Below are 23,534 nucleotides of genomic sequence, written 5' to 3'. Positions count from 1 at the left end.
GCACAACCCATATTCAAGTCTCTGCTTCAGCACATGGGAGTAGCACAGCCATGAGGGGAGATTATGGCCTCTCTTCTTCTTCTTCTTCTTCTTCTGTTTCTCTGTGTCTCTCACATTATTCTTCTATCTGAAAGTCAGTCTGGAGTAGTGAAGCTCTGGGGAGTGACTAAAAGCAAAAAGTCAACGAGCAAAACCATCTATAGTTGTCTTCTACCACCTCACTTAGTGTAATAACCTTCAGTTCTACGCATTTTGTGATAAAAAAAACACCACAGTATCATGTTTTTTAATAGTTAGAATCATGTCTGCTACAACAGTGATAAGCAGAGAGGAACATAGAAAGTGGGTGGTGGGTGCAGACACAACAATAAATAGACTGTTTCTGTATTCTTCAAAAATATATAATTAGTATGTCATATTGACTGAATATGGTCCTAATTTTAAAATTTATGATGTTCCCCAAGCCCCCATGTAAACAACACCAAAATGAACATCTTTGGAAATAATTATCTATGTATATGCACTACTAATTCCTTAAGAAAATAACTAGAAGGGCTGGAGAGATAACATAATGGTTATGTAAGAGACTTCGATGCCTGAGCCTCTGAGCTCCCAGGTTCAATCCACAGCACTGCCATAAACCAGAGCTGAGCTGCACTCTTGGTCTTTCTTTCTGTACGTCTCTTTCATAAAATAAAATAAAATGTTAAAAAAGAAAATACTTAAAAGTATAATTAGACTAAAGGCCTGGTTTTTATTTTTATTATTTACTAATGAGAAAGATGAGAGAGAGAGGAAAAGAACCAGACGTCACTCTGGTACATGTGCTGCCAGGGACTGAACTCCTGACCTCATGCTTGAGAGTCCAATGCCTTCTCCACTGCGCCATCGCCCAGACAACTAAAGGCCTGTTTTATGCTCCTAATATACTTTTTTAAAAAAAAATATTTATTTTATTTATTCCCTTTTGTTGCCCTTGTTTTATTGTTGTAGTTATTATTGTTGTTGTCGTTGTTGGATAGGACAGAGAGAAATGGAGAGAGGAGGGGAAGACAGAGGGGGAGAGAAAGACAAACTCCTGCAGACCTGCTTCACCACCTGTGAAGCGACTCCCCTGCAGGTGAGGAGCCAGGGTTCAAACCGGGATCCTTATGCCGGTCCTTGTGCTTTGCGCCACCTGCGCTTAACCTGCTGCGCTACAGCCCGACTCCCGTAATATACTTTTTAAATTCTTTTTTAATTTTCTTTTTCCTTTTTATCTAACTTTTTAAAAAAGTTTTTATTTATAAAAAGGAAACACTGACAAAACCATAGGATATGAGGGGTACAACTCCACACAATTCCCACCTCCAGAACTCCGTATCCCATCCCCTCCCCTGATAGCTTTCCTATTCTTTAACCCTCTGGGAGTATGGACCCAGGGTTATTGTGGGATGCAGAAGGTGGAAGACGTGGCTTCTGTAATTGCTTCCCTGATGAACATGAGCGTTGACAGGTCAATACATACTCCCTGCCTGCCTCTCTCTTTCCCTAGTGTGGCAGGTTCCTGGGGATGTGGGGTTCCAGGACGCATTGGTGGGGTTGTCTGTCCAGGGAAATCAGGTTGGCATCATGGTAGCACCTGGAACCTGGTAGCTGAAAAAAGAGTTAATGTATAAAGCCAAATAAATTGTTGACTACCATTAAATTATCTTAAACCTATGACTTCTAACTCGTAAACAATGCAGAAATTGCTAGTGTTTAATTAGAAACTCATGCAAAATTTAAGTCTATTTAAGTCTATTTAAGTAGCGAAACTGTCAAATAAAGAAGCAAAGTCATATTTCTTCCAGTCCTGGAACCTCTGGGGTAGGGACCACTTTCCTCTATGCTTCTTTTAATTCATACCAATTGATACTACATCTGCTGATCCCAACCTGTTCAATGCAACCAGTACCATGTCGACATGTTTCAATTCAGATTATGTCCACAGACGTCAGATGTGGAATGTCAGGCCTCCAGCTTCATTACTCTGGTGAGACCTTTCCTAGTTCATAAGACTACTTAATTCCATTTTGGGTGGTGCACTTCCTAACAAAGTCTCAAAACCTAGATACAGACTAAGTCCCATGAGATAGGGCAAATGTTCACATGTATCCATAAGTTAGGGGAAAATATACACTCGAAAGCAATAATAGCACACAATAGTTTGCAGTGAGTCAGTAAATGCAGCAAGCAAGTAGAAAGACCTAAAAAAGACACCATAAAGTACCTAATGAAATAGTTTCTACTTAGACCTAGGCACCCTCCTCCTCACCTACTTCCTATTTCACTTCCCTCAATCGCTCCAAAGCTACCACTGCTGGTTGAGTCCCCAAAGAAGTCCCTGGAGCCAATATAATGCAGCATTTTGATTATATTTACTTCAACGTAGCCTACGTTTCCATGTCTAACATTCAAGTCTTTTCTACTTGAAGTTAGTTTTGTTACCACATAAGAGTGGTTCAGTTTCCCCAGTATCACTTATAGAAGACACTTGTTGTATCTCACAATACTCTTCCTTTCTTCAATGATCCGAAATGACTGCTCCTGTTCCTGATATACTTTATGCTTTTCAAATGAAAGTAGATATATAAACTTACATAGTTCAATACTTCACTATATGAAGGACATTATGTATTAAAGGCTGTAACATTTTACTAACTTGCTACACACAGATAAATCTGATTGCAATGTATACTGTCTTAAAAGTAAATATAAATTCTTTAATTAATTCTCCATTTATTGAGAGGGGAGGGGTGATAGAGAGGGAGATAGACAGAGAGACACCTGCAGCACTGCTTCATCACTCGCAAAGCTTTCCCCATGCAGGTGGGGAGGGTGGCTCCAACCTGGGTCCTTGCGCATTGTAACCTGTGCTCAACCAGATGCGCCACCACCTGACTCTCATAAATATAAAATTATTTTCTGGTAATCTAATATACAGGTTTCATTCACTCTTGTTCTTAGTAATTGGTTGACATCTGTGATAAGATATATGGTAACAAATACTTTTAGAATACAACAATGAACAATTTGCTTATTTATTTTTTTTTTTGCTTGAGATAGATTGCTGTAATGAAAGATCACTTGTCTACACTCTGAGTTGAATATAATTAGCTTCAAGTGTCAGGAAGTCTACATCTTGATGGTTTGGAAAGTCACAAACTTTTCACCTTCCTACCAAAATAAAGTTAACATTCTTTACATTTAAAAGGGCTTGGCAATATATGTTATTATTAAAACATTCTAAATTGGGGTACATAAAAAAGTAGCTATGTTTAAAGAGAAAAAAAAACTATTTAAATTATTGCAGAATCAGTATAATAAGCTAAACAAAGTATGTAACCACTGAATTAAATATAAAATATAACAAAGGTTGATAGCTAAGGATAATAAATGATAGACAGATAGGTAGATACATACATGTTAGACTTATAAATATAGGACTTAGGAACTAAGGAGTTATTTTAGCTAAAACCCAATATTGGCCTTATTTCAATTTAATTGGAAGAAGATCTCAAATTCATCTTCTCCATGAGATATCAGGAACCTGGATTTCTCTTTGTACCAAAGGTTAATAAGAAATGTGTCTGCAAAAGTCAAACAGCATTAAATACCAAAAACTGATTATTATTCTACAGGAGTTGTTCTGTCATTCATAATCTCTCCATGCTCCAACCTTCCACAGCTAATCTTTAATGGATGACACACAAGAAAGAAAAATAACATGTAAAGCAGAGACACTAAAGTGAGCAGTTGAGAAAGAAAAATGATGCTTCTAAGGAAATATAAATGTTTTAAATAGAACACACACACACACATACAACACACACACAAACTATTTCACTTGGTACTTTTATGCTTAACTGAAACATCATCTAATACAACAACAAAATACAAATGTTAAAGGAAAAGTCATTAAACATTAGACAATGCCTACTGGGATTCTTTAGCAAAAAGTGGTTGTTTTATTGATCAAGATATTTTTTTAAACTAATAACTACATCAGCGGCCTATGAATAAATTAACATACATAGAGTGGTCATACAATGTGATTTCTCAGACCATTTCTCAATATAAGTAAAGCAAATGTTGAAGTATTGTGATTTAATCACTTTATTTCCATGAGAAGAGGTACTTACAAAGAGTCAATCTTTCACATGCTTCTCTAAAATACCCCCTAATATTTGAAGGTCATATACAAAAATAATTTTTAAATTATATTATCTACATATTCACACCAGGTAAATGAAAACAGTCAAGTTCTTAAAGGCTACTGAGATAAATTTTCCCAATGTTAACACATAGAGAAGCTAGTTACTTCAATTTTTCATATGTAAGTAAGACCTACTTATAATTTAATTTTTCTTTACAGCGAATAAGACTACTTTTCAAACTCAATAGAGTACATTTGCAGAGTCAAGAAAAACTGAAAACTGAGTAATGAAAAACAAATGCAAATACTTAAAAGCTAGAAAGGAATGCATGCCTGTTCTTTGTGAAACAAGGTCACAGAACCGAGACAATTCTTTATGTTACGTACACTTTACATATTCCCCTTATTGGATCAAGAATTTCTAAGAAACCAAGGTAGTCAAATCACCACCTTATCATCATAATTACCATTATTAAGTGTCTTCTATGGATTAAGCACATCACAGACAGTATTACGGATAAAAGCCAGGGCAACCTCAAAAGTAAGTTTTAACTCAAATTTTGTGAGGTTACCACACAGATTACAACAAAAATCTGAACCCCAAAACTGACAACTCTTGACTAGAATGGTGTATTAGAAGTGAGGAGTGACTGCAGACAAAAAGAAATGCTTGAAGTCCCAAGTCTGTCTCATTTGATGATGCATCTGCAGTGCTTAGCACAATGTCTTGTATAAAATGTTCGGTAAGGAAAAAAGTGTTTTATTTTTCAAGAAGTTAGCATAGTTCCTACAATGTATCTAATAAAAAGAGCATCAGGAAGAGATTAGAATGTTTTACCAGGTAGAGAACACACAGTATCAGGCGCTGAGAACCTCATTCAAAGTCGTTTCTTTGCAATTGTTTCAGTTTCTTTGGCTGAACTTGCTACTAATCAGGTAGAAAATAAAATTATCTAAGCTTGCATGTAGAATGTGAAAAATGGAAAAGAGTCTGTCTACTAAGGTTCTGTTCATGAATATCTTATAGCCTCAAAACCAATGGATTTCTGCAGCAATTACACTTAAATCTCTAATGTTATAAGTAAAATGTCATAATGACGCTTTTAATAAGATAGAACTAAAACATTAAAAAATTAGAGATGTGTTGTGAATGTTAATACTTTATTTTTTATTGTTTTTTAAATATTTTATTTTATTTATTTATTCCCTTTTGTTGCCCTTGTTGTTTTATTGTTGTAGTTATTATTGTTGTTGTCGTCGTTGTTGGATAGGACAGAGAGAAATGGAGAGGGGGGGAAGACAGAGAGGAGGAGAGAAAGATAGACACCTGCAGACCTGCTTCACCGCTTGTGAAGCAACTCCCCTGCAGGTGGGGAGCCGGGGTTCGAACCGAGATCCTTATGCCGGTCCTTGTGCTTTGCGCCACCTGCGCTTAACCCGCTGTGCTACAGCCCGACTCCCGAATGTTAATACTTTAAAGGATTATAGGTGCTCTTCATTTTGTGTCATTTTTGTAATTAAGTGATAGAACTTTTTCTCATTTAACCATATAGCTTTTTTTTTTCTAGAGAAACAATATAGTACTGCTATTTTCATCAACAGGAAGCTAGAAAATATACTAAACATTTAAGTATTTAAAAAAAAAAATTCATTATCTTTATTTGATATAGAAGCCAGAGATCTGGAGGGAGAGGGTAGAGAGAAAGACACAAGAGACACTTGCAGCCCTGATTCAACACTCACAAAGCTTTCTCCCTTCAGGTGGGGACTGAGGGCACAAACCTGGGTCCTTGTGCACTGTAACATGTGTGCTCAACCAGGTGCGCCACCACCCGGCCCCCCTCTTTTAAATATTTAACACCTGGGGTAGTGAGTCTGGAAGAACGCCCTCTTTGGTCATGTGGGATCCTTATCTGCCCCTGAGCCACAGAATGGGAAGCTTCAGTGTCTCTCTTTCTCTTTCTTTCTGTTTATGTCAAAAAATGTCAGTGCAGAGAGGTGAAGCTATGGTGACAACAATATTCATAAAAAAAAAAAAAAAACACCTAACTAAATCTTTCACATTATGATAATATGTTGCTATTGTTGAGAAATGTTTAAACGTACATCATAATTATTTTAACAAATAATCAAAATATTTTCTTTCTAGGTATGCATATGCAATACTATTTAGTTAAAACTCTTAAATATAAAGCAATAAATAAGTACCTGAAGTATATAATTAGCTATATTATACAAGTTTAAAAGGTAAAAGCTATTGTTTAATGAGTCTTCCTCTCCTACAATTAGATTAACTATGCAAATATATCAATTCATAATTTTCAGTACCTAGTGATGGCACAAATTTTAGCAAGTTGCTTCTGCAAATTACTAAAAGATAGTAAAATTATGATTAAGCATCTCAAAACAGATGTTTTTCTTAGAATACCATCTTAGTAGATATACTTGATGACTAAAAAGTTAAAAAAAAAGATTTCCACACTGCTCTAAATTTAATTGACTTATTCATTTTAACATATTTTTAATTTTCAAAAACATTTTAATGTTCTAAAAATAAAAAGTCATATATCTCCACCATAAAAGGAACAACAACAAAAAAATTCATGAAAGCTTAAAATTACCAGAAAAGCGTGTGGATATTTTTATTATATTTTCATAGTGATATTTAGTTCTAATTTGTATATATATTAACAATAGTTCAGACCGAAAATACCTCGGTTCTTTCATTTGTTAATGCAAGCAAGGTGAGTGACTTAGAAAGTATGAATATAATAACTTCGAACTAACCACAAAATACAGTCATTATTAAAATCATTAGGGCAGGGGTAGATAACATAGTGGTTATGCAAAGAGACTTTTTTTTTCAATACTTATTTATTTATTCCCTTTTGTTGCCCTTGTTGTTTTACTGTTGTAGTTATTATTGTTGTTGGTACTGATGGATAGGACAGAGAGAAATGGAGAGAGGAGGGGAAGGCAGAGAGGGGGGGAGAGAAAGACAGACACCTGCAGACCTGCTTCATTGATTGTGAAGCGACTCCACTGCAGGTGGGGAGCGGAGGCCCAAACCGGGATCCTTCCACCAGTCCTTACGTTTTGCACCACCTTGACCGATAAGCTACCGCCTGACTCCCGAAAAGAGACTCTTATGCCTGAGGCTCCAAAGTCTCAGGTTCAGTTCCCCCACACCACCAGAGCTGAGCAGTGCTTTGGTAAAATAATAATAATAAATTAAAAATAAAATCATTATAATTTGGTATAAAATATTAAAATAAGTGATCTCCAGGAATGCTGGTTTCTATTATGCCACCACATTTGTCTATTTATCTATTGTTAATATACCCAGACAGTGTGAAGACATATAGTGGCATTATGCACATAAAGCTTATTGACTACTAAGGATGATCTGATCAAATCTGTAACATTCTACATATTTTTTTAAAAAAATAGTTCTGTGAGTGAGAAAAAAAAAAAAGCACCTGTCAGTAATCAGATTCCAAACATATTACAACAGTCATTTATAAACTTTTGGTAACATTTTATTTTAAACTTTTAGAGAATAATATATTATCTCCATCATCCTTCACATTATCAAATACAAGTTTCTAATTGCACAAAACTGATATTTGAACCAAGTGTAGGTTTGTCTGGCAAGGAACATATGACTACCTTCATACAAAGGAGAAGTATATCCTCTCAACAAGCTAAAACAATAAGTGGTATTTGAACTGCTGGTTGAAAGGTAGAGGCACTGGTAATCATTATTTCCCCTTGTTTGTTCAGGCCCTTCCAACAAAACAAACAACCTTTTTGTGATTGGATTGACATGGTGTTAACAATGCATTTAATGCCCAAATCAGTATGAATACAGGTAAAGCTCTCACTAATACCAGTACCAGGATGTTAAAGCCACCTATTTTCTAAGAAGCTAAAAAAAAAAAAAAAAAAAAAGCTTCCTTTCCCTTAGGAAATAAGCTAGCTAGCTAGTATGACGAATTCACCAACTCAAATCATAAAATAACCTTGTGTCCCACAGGTTAATAAAGCACCTTGTGTCTGAGTCTTAGTCCCATATGTAATGCTCATCTACTATACCTGTGGTCTTTTCAGCAATCTGGAATTCTGCTGCTTTCTCCTGGAGTTCCAGTCTCAGCTTTAGTTTTCTCTTTTCTTTATCTTCTTTAGTCAGTTTTTCTTGAAGCTAAAGTACAGTGGTGGGAAAAAAAATTTTTTTACCTGCTAAATTTCTTGCACAAATATAATTAATCCCAACATAATTTTTTTTCCAGATCCTTATAAAATACTATAATTAGCTAAGTAACAAAACTGTGGGAGGATCAAGGCTTTCGACACTGTATGAAATAACAATTATCAGCAACAACGTAGAATGACCCAAGAATTTTCATATACACGATTCCTGAACCTTGTGTATAAACAGTTGGTATTAGAGAGGGAACAACATATTAAAAATAACTACTGCAGGGGTCGGGCGGTGGCGCAGTGGGTTAAGTGCACGTGGAGCAAAGCACAAGACTGGAAGAATGCTCCCCACCTGCAGGGGAGTCACTTCACAGGCGGTGAAACAGGTCTGCAGGTGTCTTTCTCTCCCTCTCTCTCTTCCCCTCCTCTCTCCATTTCTCTCTGTCCTATATAACAATGAGGACATCAATAACAACAACTACAACAATAAAAAACAAACAAACAAGGGCAACAAAAGGGAAAATAAAATTTTTTTTAAAAAATACTGCAAAAAGCATTTTAATCTATTCTTTTGTCTTATAGCAAAAGACTTGGAAGGGACTATCCTAATGAAATAATGAGCCGCAGTGCTTTATAACCTCCTTTAGTAATTCTAATTTTTGAAACAAAATTAATTGAGATAATAATCTTACTATCCAACACCAATCCCTTTTTGAGAATACTATCCTATCATAGCCCATTTAAATTGGCACTGGGACCTGATTAATACTTGGTGTATAGTAAATAACTACTAAATGGAAGTTCAGAAAATATCTCATGTTCTCACACAGAATCTCTCCAAGCATTTTAGTTTTAACTCCAGCCTTAGCTTGTGTTACTTGTACTGTCTTCCACTAGACACGGTCAATATACCTAAGCATTTTGCTTCAGTTTGATTAGGTCAGACAACTAGAATATTAAAATTATAAAAGTATGTAGTTGTTGAAATAAGAAGGCACAGAAAACTAACATTATTTAATAACGTTATTTAATGCTCAAAAGACTAGACCTGAAAAAAAGAGAAAAATGAAACAAGACATGACAAATGGCATTGGACAGAGTGCAGCAGTCTGATAACAAGGTAAATGACAATATTGCCATGTCGCGCTGCTTCAGAGTTTAATTACATATATTGTTGAGGTGGAGTAAGTACATGGCAGATACTAATAAAAAAAGTTTAAGAAACTAACATGAAGCTAGTTCACTGTATTTTCCATTCTCCAGAATAATAAAAATTTAATACAGTAAAACAGTTTTTGTTTTGTTTTGTTTTGAGCTCCCAAACATTTATTTACAAGGAAGTAATAGTACAAGTTAAAAAGACGGGAAACCAAAGAAACTTTTCATAGCCAATCCCTGAGCTCAGGTGTACCCCGAGGCATGGTATGGCAGCAATACACAGACACTGTTAAAACACTTAAGTACACAATAAAGGTGAGTTATCATGAGTGACAAAAGAAACTGGGAAGGTCAACATCTCAAGGCATACTGTGCAATTATCAGGCTTTTTATAATGTACCTTTTTATTGCTGGCTCTGAGAATGTCCAATTCTTTCATAAGACGAGCTACTGTCTTCTCTTTATTTAAGTCTGAAGTAACTTGACAAGGAACCAGACATTTAGAATGCAAATCGTTATCTCTATGCTCCATTGGGCTGTAATAAGGAAAACACAGAGACTATTTTTTACTATGTAGGACTCATAATGTATACATCAAAGGGGGAGAAAAGTTACTTCGTGTTTAATTTCTCCTGTTATGTACTAATAAGAAAATATGAATACAAAGAAATAAACATTAGCTTCACAGAGGTATTGTCTACCAACTGAGAGAACTCTGTCCGGAAAGCACTCAGCAATTCTTGATGATGAAAGCATTTAGACACATGGAGTAATATACTTAAGGTATCCAGGCTTTAGGAATTGTGAATATTAAAACCATGTATAGTTTTGGTCAGGAATCTGTATTTCCCACTTCCATGAATACAGAAATAATACTCATTTAAAAATATACTCATTTAAAAAAAAAATACAGAACAATCACATTTAATTACGAATTCAAACCATTAAAATGAAGATCAAGAGACCTTCTGGGACAGAACTGTCACATTCTAGTTTGGGGAAGCTGACTTTCTTCCAGAAGATAAATATTACAATAAAACAACACAACAAATTTCATCAAAGAACAGCTGGAATTTCTGGTAAAAGAAGAAATATCATTATCTGAAGGCTAGTGATTGGCATGGACAGGGAAAGCAGGAGAGGAAGGGGGGGACTCAAGCAGAAACCCAGTGCTGTGGTTGCTGCTGGAAGGTGCTATATTTGCAACTGCTGCAAATCCAGGTGATTTAAAGGGCTCACAGGGAACCACGCAGTCACCAGTGCTTTAAAGGAAAAAAAAAAAGGAGGAGGAGGAGAAAAGAGGAAGAGAAGAGGATGGGATGGGGGAGGGAGAAGAAGAGGGAGGAAGGGAAGAAGAAAAAAACAGGAAAAAGAGGAAGAGGAAAAAGATGAAGAAAAAAGGAGGAGAAGAAGAGGTAGAGGAAGAGGAAGGAGAAGGAGGAGGAGGGAGGAGGAGGGCCCAGTGGTGGCACACTGGGTTAAGCACACAAAGATTCCAGTTCGAGCCCCCCCCCCACTCCCCACCTGCAGAGGTGTCGCCTCACAAGTGGTGAAGCAGGTCTGCAGGTGTCTATTTTCTCTCTATATATCTTCCCTTCCCCTCTCTATTTTTCCCTGTCCTATCAAAAAAAAAAAAAAATCGAAAAAGTGGCCGTAGAAGCAGCAATAACCCTGCAATAACCCTGCAATAACCCTGGAGGAAAGAAAGAAAAAAAAGAGAGGGGGTGGGGTGGAGGGAAGAAGGAAGGAGCTCAGGACTGCTCTTCAGAGCCACAGAAGCTACAGAGCCCTACGAAAAAGCCAGGGAAGAACCATCTGGCTGACACAGGGAACTGAATATATTGTATCTTTGTGGCAGTAGGAGGAGCAACCAACCTGTAAGGTAACCCGTCATCACAGAGACGCTGGTGGTTACAGTCAGGCTGCCCTACAGTTGGGAAACGGTCTCTGGCCTTACAGCAGAGTTCCCACTTTCAGAAGGGGGGGCAGGCTTGAATTTGGATTACATGCGTGGCAATGCATGCACCCTCCCTGGTGAACTAACTTGCATCATGATGTATTCTTCTCTGTTTTCCTATGCAAAAGTCAGCATGACTTTCCTAATAACCTAATAGATACTTTGTCTGCAGGTGCTTCTAAAATGCTCACCATTTCTTTCTGAATGCACTTTCCTCTTCCAAAATCTATGCCAGACTGCACTTTAGTAAGAATGTAATCTACTGCGATGAGGTAGGAATACATTAACATACATATCTTTTTTACATGCTAACTGCCCTTAATGTAGGCATGGACTGATTTTTAAATAGAAATAGATGTTGCTTTGCACTACTGTGTTAACATGGTGACTTTTCTGAGATTTTTGTCTCAACTTAAAATATTCATGTCACGTAACTATTTATCAAAATACTTTACTCCCATAGATAAAAGTTGCAAGAGTCAAAAATTCTGATCTTTGGGGCCACGTGGTAGCACATCTGATAGAGGACACATACTACGGTATTTATTCAAGGACTAGGGTTCAAACGACCAGTCCCCACCTGAAGGGGGAAAGTTTTAAGATCAGTGAAGCAGTACTACAGGTGTCTCTCCCTTTTAATCTCTTCCTTAAGTAATTGTCTTTTTTCTCTATCTGAAATAAATAAATTTCCAAATTTCTCTTGGGAAAAGTAGGTAAGAAATGGGTAAAAGCTATAGAATATATATTTTTCTTTTATAAAAATTTAAAAGCTATAGGATGTACGATAATAGGAGCAAATGGGAAGGTACAAGACCCTTCTAAAAACATTTAAATTAATTTAAAGAAAAAAATAGTGTTGGGGCCAGGTGGTGGTGCACCTGGTTAAGTGCTCACATTACAGTGCACAAGGACTCGGGTTCAAACCCTTGGTCCCCACCTGCAGGGCGAAAGCTTGACAAGTGGTGAAGCAGGGCTGTAGGTGTCTTTCTATCTCTCCACCTCTCTCCCCTCCCTTCTCAATTTCTTTGTCTCTATCCAAAGATAAATCCATATATTTTAAAAATTAAAAAAGGGGGCTGAATGGTGGCACACATGATTGAGCACACATGTTATAGTGCACATGAAACTGGGTTCGAGCCCATGGTCCCCACCTGCAGGGGAGAAGATTGATTGACGAGTGGTAAAACAGGACTGCAGGTGTCTCTCTGTCTCTCTCCCTCTCTATAACCCCTTTCCCTCCCAATTTCTGGCTGTCTCTGTCCAATCAATCAATCAATCAATATAAAAAAATCTAAAAAATTGAAAATAGGAAAAATAGTGCTTACTAAAACCAAAATTACTCTTTTTAGATAATTTTTATTATCTTTATGTATTGGACAGAGACAGCCAGAAATCAAGAGGAAAGGGGGAGACAGAGAGGGAGAGAGATAAAGAGACAACTACAGCACTGCTTCACCACTCGCAAAGCTTTCACCCTGCATGTTGGGACTGGGGGCTCAAACCTGGGTCTTTGTGTACTGTAACATATGCTCTCAACAGGTGCACCACCACCAGGTCCCCAAATAACTCTTTCAGGCTTTTTAAATACTGGATTCACCAGTTCTGGGCTTCAGTCAATATCTCATTTATATATGCATTTCACAACTATTTTCAAAACCCATAATGAATAGCCACAGAAAACAATATTCAAAAGGAAAGAATAAAAACCTCAGGGCCTGGATTCACACTTAAGATTTAGCAATTTAAATACATATCAAAACAAGAGAAACAGTAGAAAATACAGGTAGATTTTCCAAATTCTTCTCAAGTTACTCATATTCCTCATTTAGATCCAATAAAAAAATAAGAAAGACAGAGTAAAGGGGAGGGGGCAGAAGAAAGTTCTTTCAAATCATGCTACATGTAAGACTGCTTAGCACTCACCTGGGCTTTTCAGTAGTGTAGTCAGTTGACTCCTCACTTAGACAAGGTCCGATCACTTTTAAATACCCTGAACTCTGCTCTGGCAGTTCTGAGTCTTCATATTTGGTTTCAGTAGCCAATACATTGGGCTTCAGATGCACAATTCCCTTAGAGATCACAGACAACGGCTCATCTGACTGTGTACTTTGATTTCTCTCTGTATTTTCTTGTTCATCATTAATATACGTTTTACCTATATTTAAGACAAGAAAAAAAAAAGACAAAACATGATTTTTGAAGCACCATAATTTTGTGGCAATACGTTTTCTCAAAGACTTGAATTTGCACTTATAAGTTTTTCTCTTATGATAATGAGATATGCATGTATAGTTTAGTTTTGCCATTATTATTTCCATAACCACAACCAGTGGCAATTTAGTAGAAATCCAGGGATTCCCATCTTATAGATGGGTTCTGTTGCCCTGGGTAATTATTTTATTTTTCACCAGAGCACTGCTCAGCTCTGGCTAATGGTGGATGCAGGGGATTGAACCTGGGACTCTGGAGCGTCAGGCACAAGAATCTCTTTGCATAACCATTATGCCATCTACCTCCACCCCAGTGGCTATTTAGGACGGTGATTTTTCAACTATACTTGAAACTGAGGTTCTGATAAATATCTTAATGCCCACCCTGCTCCCCACCTGCAGGGGGGAAGCTTCACTAGTGGTGGAACAGGTCTGCAGGTGTCCATCTCTCTCCCTCTTAAACTCCATCTCCCCTCTCAATTTCTCTCTGTTCTATCCAATAAAATAGAAAGGAAGAGAGAAAGAAATAGAAATAAAGGATGATGGAAGAATGTGAGGGAGGGGAAATACTGGAATATTTCATACTGTGAAATATCTATGAAATTTTTTTTTTTATTTAAGAAAGGATTAATTAACAAAACCATAGGGTAGGAGGGGTACAACTCCACACAATTCCCACCACCCAATCTCCATATCCCACCCCCTCCCCTGATAGCTTTCCCATTCTCTAGCCCTCTGGGAGCATGGACCCAGCCAGGGTCATTGTATCTATGAAATTTTTAACACTACATTGTTTTGAGTTAAACATTTTAGCGATCTAAAATGGTTTAAAATGATGATAGTTGGTGAGTGGCATGTTAAAATGCTTACTTAGTTTGCTTTGGATATCCACTATGCAACTTTTCCAGGTTAGGTTAGTAAAACTGAATCCTGAAAATCTGAATGGGAAAACTTTAGAAAGGAACATTAAATATGCCTCTATACTATTAACAGCAGATAATACCTTTTTTTTTTTTTTTTTTTTTGGCCTCCAGGGTTATCACTGGGGCTCAGTGCCTGCACTACGAATCCACTGCTTCTAGGGGCCATTTTTCCCATTGTTGCTATTACTGTTGCACCTGGATAAGACACAGAGAAATTGAGAGGGGAGGGGGGAGGTACAGAGGGGGAGAGAAAAATAGACATCTGCAGACCTGCTTCACCGCTTGTGAATACTACTCAGCTATTAAAAATAGTGAATTCACCTTCTTCACCCCATCCTGGATGGAGCTTGAAGGAATCTTGTTGAGATAAGTCAGAAACAGAAGGATGAAAATGGGACGATCTCACTCATAGATGGAAGTTGAAAAACATGATCAGACGGGAAAACACTAAGCAGAACTTGGACTGGAGTTGGTGTATTGCACCAAAGTCAAAGACTCTGGGGTGGGTGGGGAGGGTTCAGGTCCTGGGACAGGATGGCAGAGGAACTAGTGGGGGTTGCAGGTGGAGAGCTGGAGGCTGGAATCAGAGTCCTTGTGCTTTGCACTACGTGCATCACTGCTCCCCCCACTCCCACCCCCTAGATAATTCTTTTCTAAGTAGTTATCAGCACCAGAGAGATGGGCAGCAATAGAATGCAAGAAGCCCTGTGTTTAATCTCTGGCTCTGTGTACAAACAAAAAAGACAAAAACAAGCAAAAACTCTTCAGTGCCACAGTGATTCTCTGGTCTCTCTCAGTGGTGGTCGATCTCACCATAAAATAAAAGCAAGACCTAAGCTGACTACTGAGACCTATATTCTCCAGTTTATAAGACACAAAGATTCTTCCAAAGCTCTACAGGGTCTTACGTCTTGACCCTTTAACCAGCTTCAGGCCACACATGCTATTATCTGCAACCTACACCATATTTCTTGGTCTAATTCTACATATCTATCTACTTTCAGATCTCATTCCTAACTGCCAAGTGTCCTCTCCACCCACGTGTACACATGTATACACACACACACACACACACACACACACACACACACATCTGCTGTTTGCTTACAAAGTTGTAGCACCTTCTATTTAAAGATTTATTTAATTCTATGATGTATTTATTTAATTATATGAGGTGAGAGTAGAGGAAAAAGAGCACCAGAAAATTGAACTCTGGAATAAGGTGGTTTCAGAGACAGACCCTGTGGTCGTTGGGGCCTCTCTACATGCCAAATCTAAACTCTGTGACCCCCTGAACTCTTAGTTAAGCAGTAGCGTTCACCTGGGATAATCTTCAAAGTCAGAGATGTATGTTGCTCAATGCAACAACTTTTTTGTTCCTTTATTGGAGGATAAATGTCTTACATTTGACAGTAAATATAATAGTTTGTACATGCATAACATTTCCCAGTTTTCCATATAACAATACAACCCCCACTAGGTCCTCTGTCATCTTTTTCCAAGACCTGTGCTCTATTCCCCACACACCCACCTGAGTCTTTTCCTTGGGTGCAATACACCAAGTCCAGTCCAGATTCTGCTCAGTGCTTTCTCTTATGGTCTTTTCAATTTCTGTCTGTGAGTGAGATCATCCCATATTCACCCAGTTGTTTCTGACTTATTTCACTTAACATGGTTTCTTCAAGCTCCATCCAAGATGGGCTGAAAATGGTGAAGTCACCATTTTTAATAGCTGAGTGGTGTTCCATTGTGTACAGAGACCACAACTTGCTCAGCCACTCATCTGTTGTTGGACACCTGGGCTGCTTCCAGGTTTTGGCTATTACAAATTGTGCTACCATGAACATGGGTATACACAGAGCTTTTGGGATGGTTATCTATATCCCCAGGAGAGGAATTGCAGGGTCATAGGGTAGGTCCATTTCTAGCCTTCTGAGAGTTTCTGTTTCAGACATGATTCACGATAAAAGCTTAGAAGAAAATTGTTGTCAGTTCTTTTTCACACTCTTACCTTTATACATGAAAGGTCAAAACTTCAATTATGCCATTCCTTATTTCTTTCCCTTATGCTTTGAGATGAAAGCTTTAATCTTCTCTAATAACTTATTTGTGTTTAATTAAAGTCACTGCAGTATCATCACAACTGGAAAATTATTACTTAAAATCATTTTTTTCATATGGACTTAGAGAATAAATTATCAATATATTCATCAAAATATTCATAAATCTACAAAGACTAATTTTATTTTCTGAGTTCAACACCTGGGAATTTCTTTTTTTGCTGGGGCTCGGTGCCTACACTAAGAATCCATTTCTCCTGCCAGCCATTTTCTCTCTCTCTTTCTTTCTTTCTTTCTTTCTTTCTTTTGTTCTCCCTTTCTTTTTCTCTCTCTTTCTATTTTTGTTTTGGTAGGATAGAAATTGATAGGGGAGGAGAGAACAGACAGGGAGAGAGAAAAGTAGACATCTGCAGACCTGCTTCATGGCTAGTGAAGCTTCTCCCCTGCTGGGGGTGGGGGGTAGGGTGGAGCTCGAACCTGAGTCCGTGACATGGTCAGGCATGCACTTAAACAGGTGCACAACTGCTCTGCCTCCAATGCCTGGGAATCTTTATGATGACTATTAATGCCTTTACTTATTGGTCCTTTCATGGGCCAACTAATATTTGAACATAAGAATTTAATAATTCAAAACCAGATAGTGCCCAGTTTTTGCTGTTGCTACAGAATATAGTCACTGCCAAGTAAATTTATCCTACCATTAAATATGACACAGTGGTGGGGGGGCAGGCAGTAGTGCACTTGGTTGAACACGTTACTGGGCTCAAGGACTCAGGTTTAAGTGCCTGGCCCACACTTGGTGGGGGGAAGGGGGGACACTTTAAGAATGGATGCCTTCCCCTTCCTTCTTGATTTCTGTCTCTATTCAATAAATAAAACAAATATTTTTATTTTTTAAAACTATATAGTAGAAGACTACCACCAAATAGCCCCCAAATGTCATCTACTATTATTTCTAGAGGCAGACAAGTCACTGGGGCAAAATGGGTGAGTTTCGAGAATATTCCTTTAGTCTTAATATCTATATGCCTCAGACAGCTGCACTGTCTGCCTTGAAGATCCCATATCTAGCGATTTTTCATGTTGCCAATGGATTATTTTTCATGATCTAACAAACTTACTTTTTTACTTCTGAAAGTTGTATTTCCAACAAACTCAGTACTAGTATTACCATCAAAATTTTCATTTCCCAATTTAAAAATTAGTATTAACACTACTACATAACCAAGGAAAGCAATCTGTAGAATTTTTTAATTCAATTCCCCAGATAATTATTTATTAGTTCATAGATAACATACTCCCTTAAATTGATGTTACCCAAGAAATCATGACTCATAGCCAAAATGAACTATTATTTCACAACTACTATAAAGAAGTGAGGAAATGGCTAGAATCAAATAGGGATTCTTAGAGGCTGGGAAATTCTGTTCTGTCTGGCTTTGTAAATAGTTTGTGACAACTGGTATCTGTGTAAATGGATTTGATGGTCCCTTGGGGGGTCAATTCTGTTTACAGAGCTGTTTCTTCAGAGTGGTTGGGCTGGAACTGTCTCCAGGGATCCTACTGGGGTTACTCAGAATAGCAACATCCCAGCTACCTGCGAGTTTAGGGCCAGAAAAGAAAAAGAAGACTGGAAGCAGTATACTTAGGTACATTCAAATAAATGAACCTCTTGCTTCACAAGGCTTAAGCACTATATGCTATAGGGGCTTTTAGAATTAAAATGAAGGACAGAAGGGACATTTGTTGAGTGTGTTCTCCAACACATGCTAAAACAATTGGTCACAACTTCTTTGAAAACATTTTTTCATTTCTTGGAAAAAGTATTCCTTGTGTTGTAACATCTGATTTAGTTAATACAAAGCCCCCCCCCATATTTCAACTTTAGTCCTTCCTACTTGTATATATTCCTTATCATTCAAATATTACAATATCAAAATAGGACATTTTCTACTTTAAGAGTATACATTTAATGCAGTGGAAATTCTACATTTTAGGAAATATTCCACATTCAAGGAGACAATGTTGCCTTTTTTCAGCCACTCTAGATTTTTCTATATAAACATTAATTTCAACATAATAAGAATACTAATGGCTCTTAATAATTTCTGCCAATTCTTCAATAAGTTAAAAACCTTTCTACAAGTGTGTATAAGTACTATTTATTTTATGTACTAAATAGTTCTTTTTTATTCCCCCCCCCCTTTTTTGGAGGGATAGAGGCTAGCTTCCTTTTTCTTTTTAAATATTTACTTATTTTAGAGAGAGACAGAGAGAGAGAGACCAAGACGGACGGAGACCAGAGCACTGCTCAACTCTGGTTTATGGTGGTGCTGGAGATGGAATCTGGGCTTGCAGAACCTCAGGCATGAAAGTCTTTTGCATAATCATTATGCGGTCTAAGGGTCAGTGTCCTATACAGATATATCCATGAGTTCCTGCTTCCCAAAACAGAAAAGACAGCAGAAGATTTTGTCTTATAATAGCAATCCTAGTGTGTATAGGATAGACTGTCTAAGTGAAACATCAGTATAATGAGATCTTCTAAGCAGTGCGTGACTTCTGAAAACAGACTGCAAGAGTTGATTTCTAGCTTCACATAACTGTATGAACTTTAGATTATTTCACCTCTCATCAATTTCCCTGTCAATAAAACACCCATAATAGGAGGAGTACCTATCTATTTTAATAGTTTAATGAGTTAAATTATTTAATTGGCACTTCTTGGAAAGTTGCCAATACAGAATACATACAGAATAAATGTTGAATACAACTAGCTATAAAATGAGCTTTGTAAAAAGCTAAATATTTTATTAAGACATAATAAGAATAAACATACAGAACATTTAGAAGATATGGAAATAGGAACAAATAAAATGCTCCCTCATCTACTGAGGAAACACAAAGCACTGTTTCTCTTTGGTATTAAAGATGAAAGCTTTTAATTAATGGTTTAACATAGGCTTCACTAGGTTATATTAATCTAAAACTAATAAATTCAGAAATAATGGATCTTCAAACTTTAGAAACCCTGACATTACTGAATAATCTGTAAAGGAGATCAAATCCTATAGGAAGAAATCAACAGTATGTTTCTGCAAATTTAATCCCAGAGGATTAATTCAATAACAACTTTTAAACAGCATGCTTCTATAACAATTTCAGCATTCACTATATTAGCACATGACATAAAATCGTAGGCACTCACCCTTCAAAGACTAAATTAGGAATCTCAGAAAATCAGGTATTTAAGATCTATGGGTTAAAAGTATAAAATTGTTTTGGATGCTGTATACTAATTTTTCTATTTTAATTACTCATTATTTGAACAGTCATAAGAGAAAAAAAAACCCTGTAGCTTTAAATTTTATTGGACTGCAAATAAACTGCTAACATCTCACTTGCTCAAAGCCATATGTAGCTAGTTGTTACCATGTTAGACAATACAAATACAGTTTTATTTGTTTCCAATAAGGAGAACTATATATATATATATATTGAGGGGAAATCAAAATACACACACACACACAGAGGAAAAGCCTGGACATAATTGTAAGGTACTGAAATAAGGTGTTCTTTTTTTTTGTTTGTTTTGTTTTTTTGTTTTGCCTCCAGGGTTATTGCTGGATCTCAGTGCCTATACTACAAATCCACTGCTCCTGGAGGCTATTTTTTCCCTTTTGTTGCCCTTGTTGTTATTATTATTGTTACTGGTATCATTATTGTTGGACAGGACAGAGAGAAATCGAGAGAGGATGTAAAGACAGAGAGAGGAGAGAAAGAAAGACACCTGCAGACCTGCTTCACTGCTTATGAAGTGACCCCCTGCAGGTGGGGAGGTAGGGGTTCGAACCGGAATCCTTAAGCTGGTCTGTGAGCTTTGAGCCATGTGCGCTTAACCTGCGGCACTGAAGTAAGGTTTTACAACGGCTTATAAAACTAGAAAATCACAAAAACTGACAGCACTGTACATTTACTCATTCAGGCATAAAGGTTAGATATACAAAATAAACTACAGCTTATACATCTAAATAAGCATTACAAAAATAGCAGTGGGGTTTATTTTTTATCTCTGATTAAAAAAATTTAGAGGCGGAGCTGTGGTGTGCTTAGTTGAGCACATAACATGTTACCACTTACAGAGATGAAGGTTCATGCCCCTGGTCCTTCTGCAGGGGTGGGGTGGGAATAAGGGAGGTGAGTGGAGCTTCATGAGTAGTGAAATAATGCTGCATGTGTCTCCCTTCTCCCTCTCAATCTGTTCCTATCCAGTAAAATAAGCGAATTAATTTTAAAAAGAATTCAAAAAACACAACAATTCAATAAATCGGTCCAATGCCATTTTCCAAAATATCCACTAGTTAAGTCATGAAAATTACAGTATTGGAATTTTGATATTTTCTTTCAATAATTATTCAGAGTGGTGACACAAAATCAAACTTTAAAAGCTTCTGTTTCATCCAGTATAAAATTATTATGAACACATCAATACTCATTCTATTAGGGAAAAGCTCAGACTTTCGTGTAAAAATTAAGCTCTATTATACTAGTACAATCTTTTAAGTTTAAGTGACTTTAACTTTTGAACATACAACATACATTGAAGCTTTGTAAAACTACTAACACCCTAATGAAACCATTCAGAATTGTTTTTTAGGCTGAAATGATTGTAAGGTCATCCTGAAACCTGGTTAGCACAAAAGCAATCTTTATCCTTTTTTTATCCCCCCAATGATATGAACGAAGTTGTTACCGACCATACATTTCTAGCCTTTCCCAAGTATTCTTGCTATTAGAATAATTTACATAAAGTAATTAAAATATGAATGAATTAGGTTGTCTTAAATTTCTCTATCCAAATTAGATCCATAATTATCTATGTCTTGTTTGCTGAGTACGAACATCTGCCAACTGCCCACGAATTCAACAACTTTACTTATCATGCATAGAAGAAGTTAACTTTTACAATCATATGTCTTGAAAAGAGCAGATTTTCTGCCTATGAGCTTTTCTTCTCATGTAAGGGCATTTTTTTCCTCCCTAGATTCTGGAAAGCGAAATAGAAGAATCACCAGTGAGATAATAAGTGGAAATCACTGAAACGCAATGTTAGTTCTAATGGATGGATGGTTGTGTTTGGTCTTTTGAAACTTTGAAGTATAGGTAAATCTTGATCACACAAATTAATAAATCCTAAAGCTGGAGTTAACAATAACCATTACACCCAAATTCTGCAGCTTAGCCCAGCCAATTTTTCAAAAGGTCAGGTTGTGAACTGGAGAAGATCAGGGAGGTCCACCGCATAGCTCTGTTGCCAGGCATCTCTCGTCTGGATTGTTGCAGGCATTTATTAGTATTCGTCAGTCGACTCAACAGAGCAAACAAGAAATTCAAGCACGAATAATAAAATGAAATGCTGCTATATAACCCTTTGTCATTCAGCAAATATGGGACTTTTTAGCTACATTGTTCCTAAACCTGGGTTACTACTTTAATTTTTCTCCACAGTGCTGACTGAATGAGTATGCATGTGTGTTAAATGCAGAGCTCCCTAACAACTGCAGGGCTGCCATTTAATCTGTTGGTAGATGGACCATTTCCTGTGGGAACCCTCGCTATGATTTCCAGATCCACCAAATAAATCTCAGATTAAGATTCCAAATGAAACCTGCCTTTGGCAGATAAAAAAATGTCAAGATGGATATAAACAGTAAAATTATAAATTATCTAGGTGTTGCATGACAAACCCATGTTTAATTTTTTGTTGACATGTGCCCAGATATCAAAACTATATGAGACATTCATCAAATGTCACACTTTCATAATAGTGGAAGCATCATTAAAACTGTTTGACTAAGGACCTCAAAGTGTTTAAGCAGTAGCTCAAAAGTATATTTGTGCAAAGTAGAAGAATAAATTTACATATCAGCAGCAGCTCATAAGGGATGGGTAAATATTCTGTTTATCTCTCATTGTAATTCAGGTTACTTTCAATACAAGGTTTTAGGAAATCATTATACTCTATATGGTATCATTATGTAACTTTCTATGTAAATGATGTGTTTTATTCAAATTCACCATTGGTTTCTCTAGAAAAAAAAATCATTAAAGAAAAAGTAGGGTCCTTGTTTCATTAATCAACTGTGACTGCTATACTAATACCTTGTTATTTTTCCTCTAGCTTTATCAATTCCTAGTTAGGAGTTAGCATTTTTATTAAAACATTCATTAAAAAAAAGATGTATAAATACCTGAGACCAGAAAAAGTCTAAGTGAAAGAAAAAAAAAAAGAATTATAATATGTTCATTTCAAAGGTCTTGGGGGAAGGGCAGAGACTTTAAGAAAAAAGTAATAAAGGACTAATATAGGACATCTTACCAGAGCAAATGGCCTATTAAAAATGCAGAGGAAGTCTCTGGTGCAAGTCTCCACTGCATTCTCAGGAGATCAAGGACTCCTTTTTTAATGAAAATTTTTGTTTTGTCTTTGCTCTACTTACCTGGACTAATGCAGCCTCGCTCTGATCTTAAAGGCTGTATTGGTTGATTATAAAATAGAGTCATGAAGACTACTGAAAGGAAACTATCAAATTTGCTGGGCAGAAAATAATATATATATATATATATATATATATATATATATATATATATTTTACTTAAAGTTCTTAAAAGCAACTGAGACTTCAGTGGCTGTGGGTTTTGAAACCTTTTCTTTCTTTTTTTTTCTTTTTGATACAGACTCAATTATCCAATGTACTTAAGATATGAAATCTTTCAAAGTATAAATTCCTTATACTTACATTGATTTATGGGAGGCAAAACATGCTACACTCCACAGTCCAAATGTTA

At 36.7% G+C, this 23,534-nt stretch overlaps 1 protein-coding gene across 4 annotated transcripts in view; it reads right to left on the bottom strand.

The window, feature by feature from the left end:
- Window positions 1–23,534, bottom strand: part of MIPOL1 (mirror-image polydactyly 1) — a 265,158-nt gene that overhangs the window by 183,360 nt on the left and 58,264 nt on the right. For 2 of the 4 annotated variants that reach the window (XM_060175449.1, XM_060175451.1), the window contains exons 5-8: window positions 14,573–14,653; window positions 13,416–13,647; window positions 9,936–10,071; window positions 8,273–8,378 (exon numbers count right to left, since the gene is read on the bottom strand). In XM_060175449.1, the coding sequence (XP_060031432.1) occupies window positions 8,273–8,378; window positions 9,936–10,071; window positions 13,416–13,647; window positions 14,573–14,653 (555 nt within the window). The remainder of the gene's footprint in view (window positions 1–8,272; window positions 8,379–9,935; window positions 10,072–13,415; window positions 13,648–14,572; window positions 14,654–23,534) is intronic. The other 2 variants (XM_060175450.1, XM_016187534.2) reach the window with 1 other exon arrangement.

Source organism: Erinaceus europaeus, chromosome 16, assembly GCF_950295315.1.
Source record: "Erinaceus europaeus chromosome 16, mEriEur2.1, whole genome shotgun sequence".
Taxonomy (NCBI): Eukaryota; Metazoa; Chordata; class Mammalia; order Eulipotyphla; family Erinaceidae; genus Erinaceus; species Erinaceus europaeus.
This window is presented reverse-complemented; position numbering and strand designations above follow the sequence as displayed.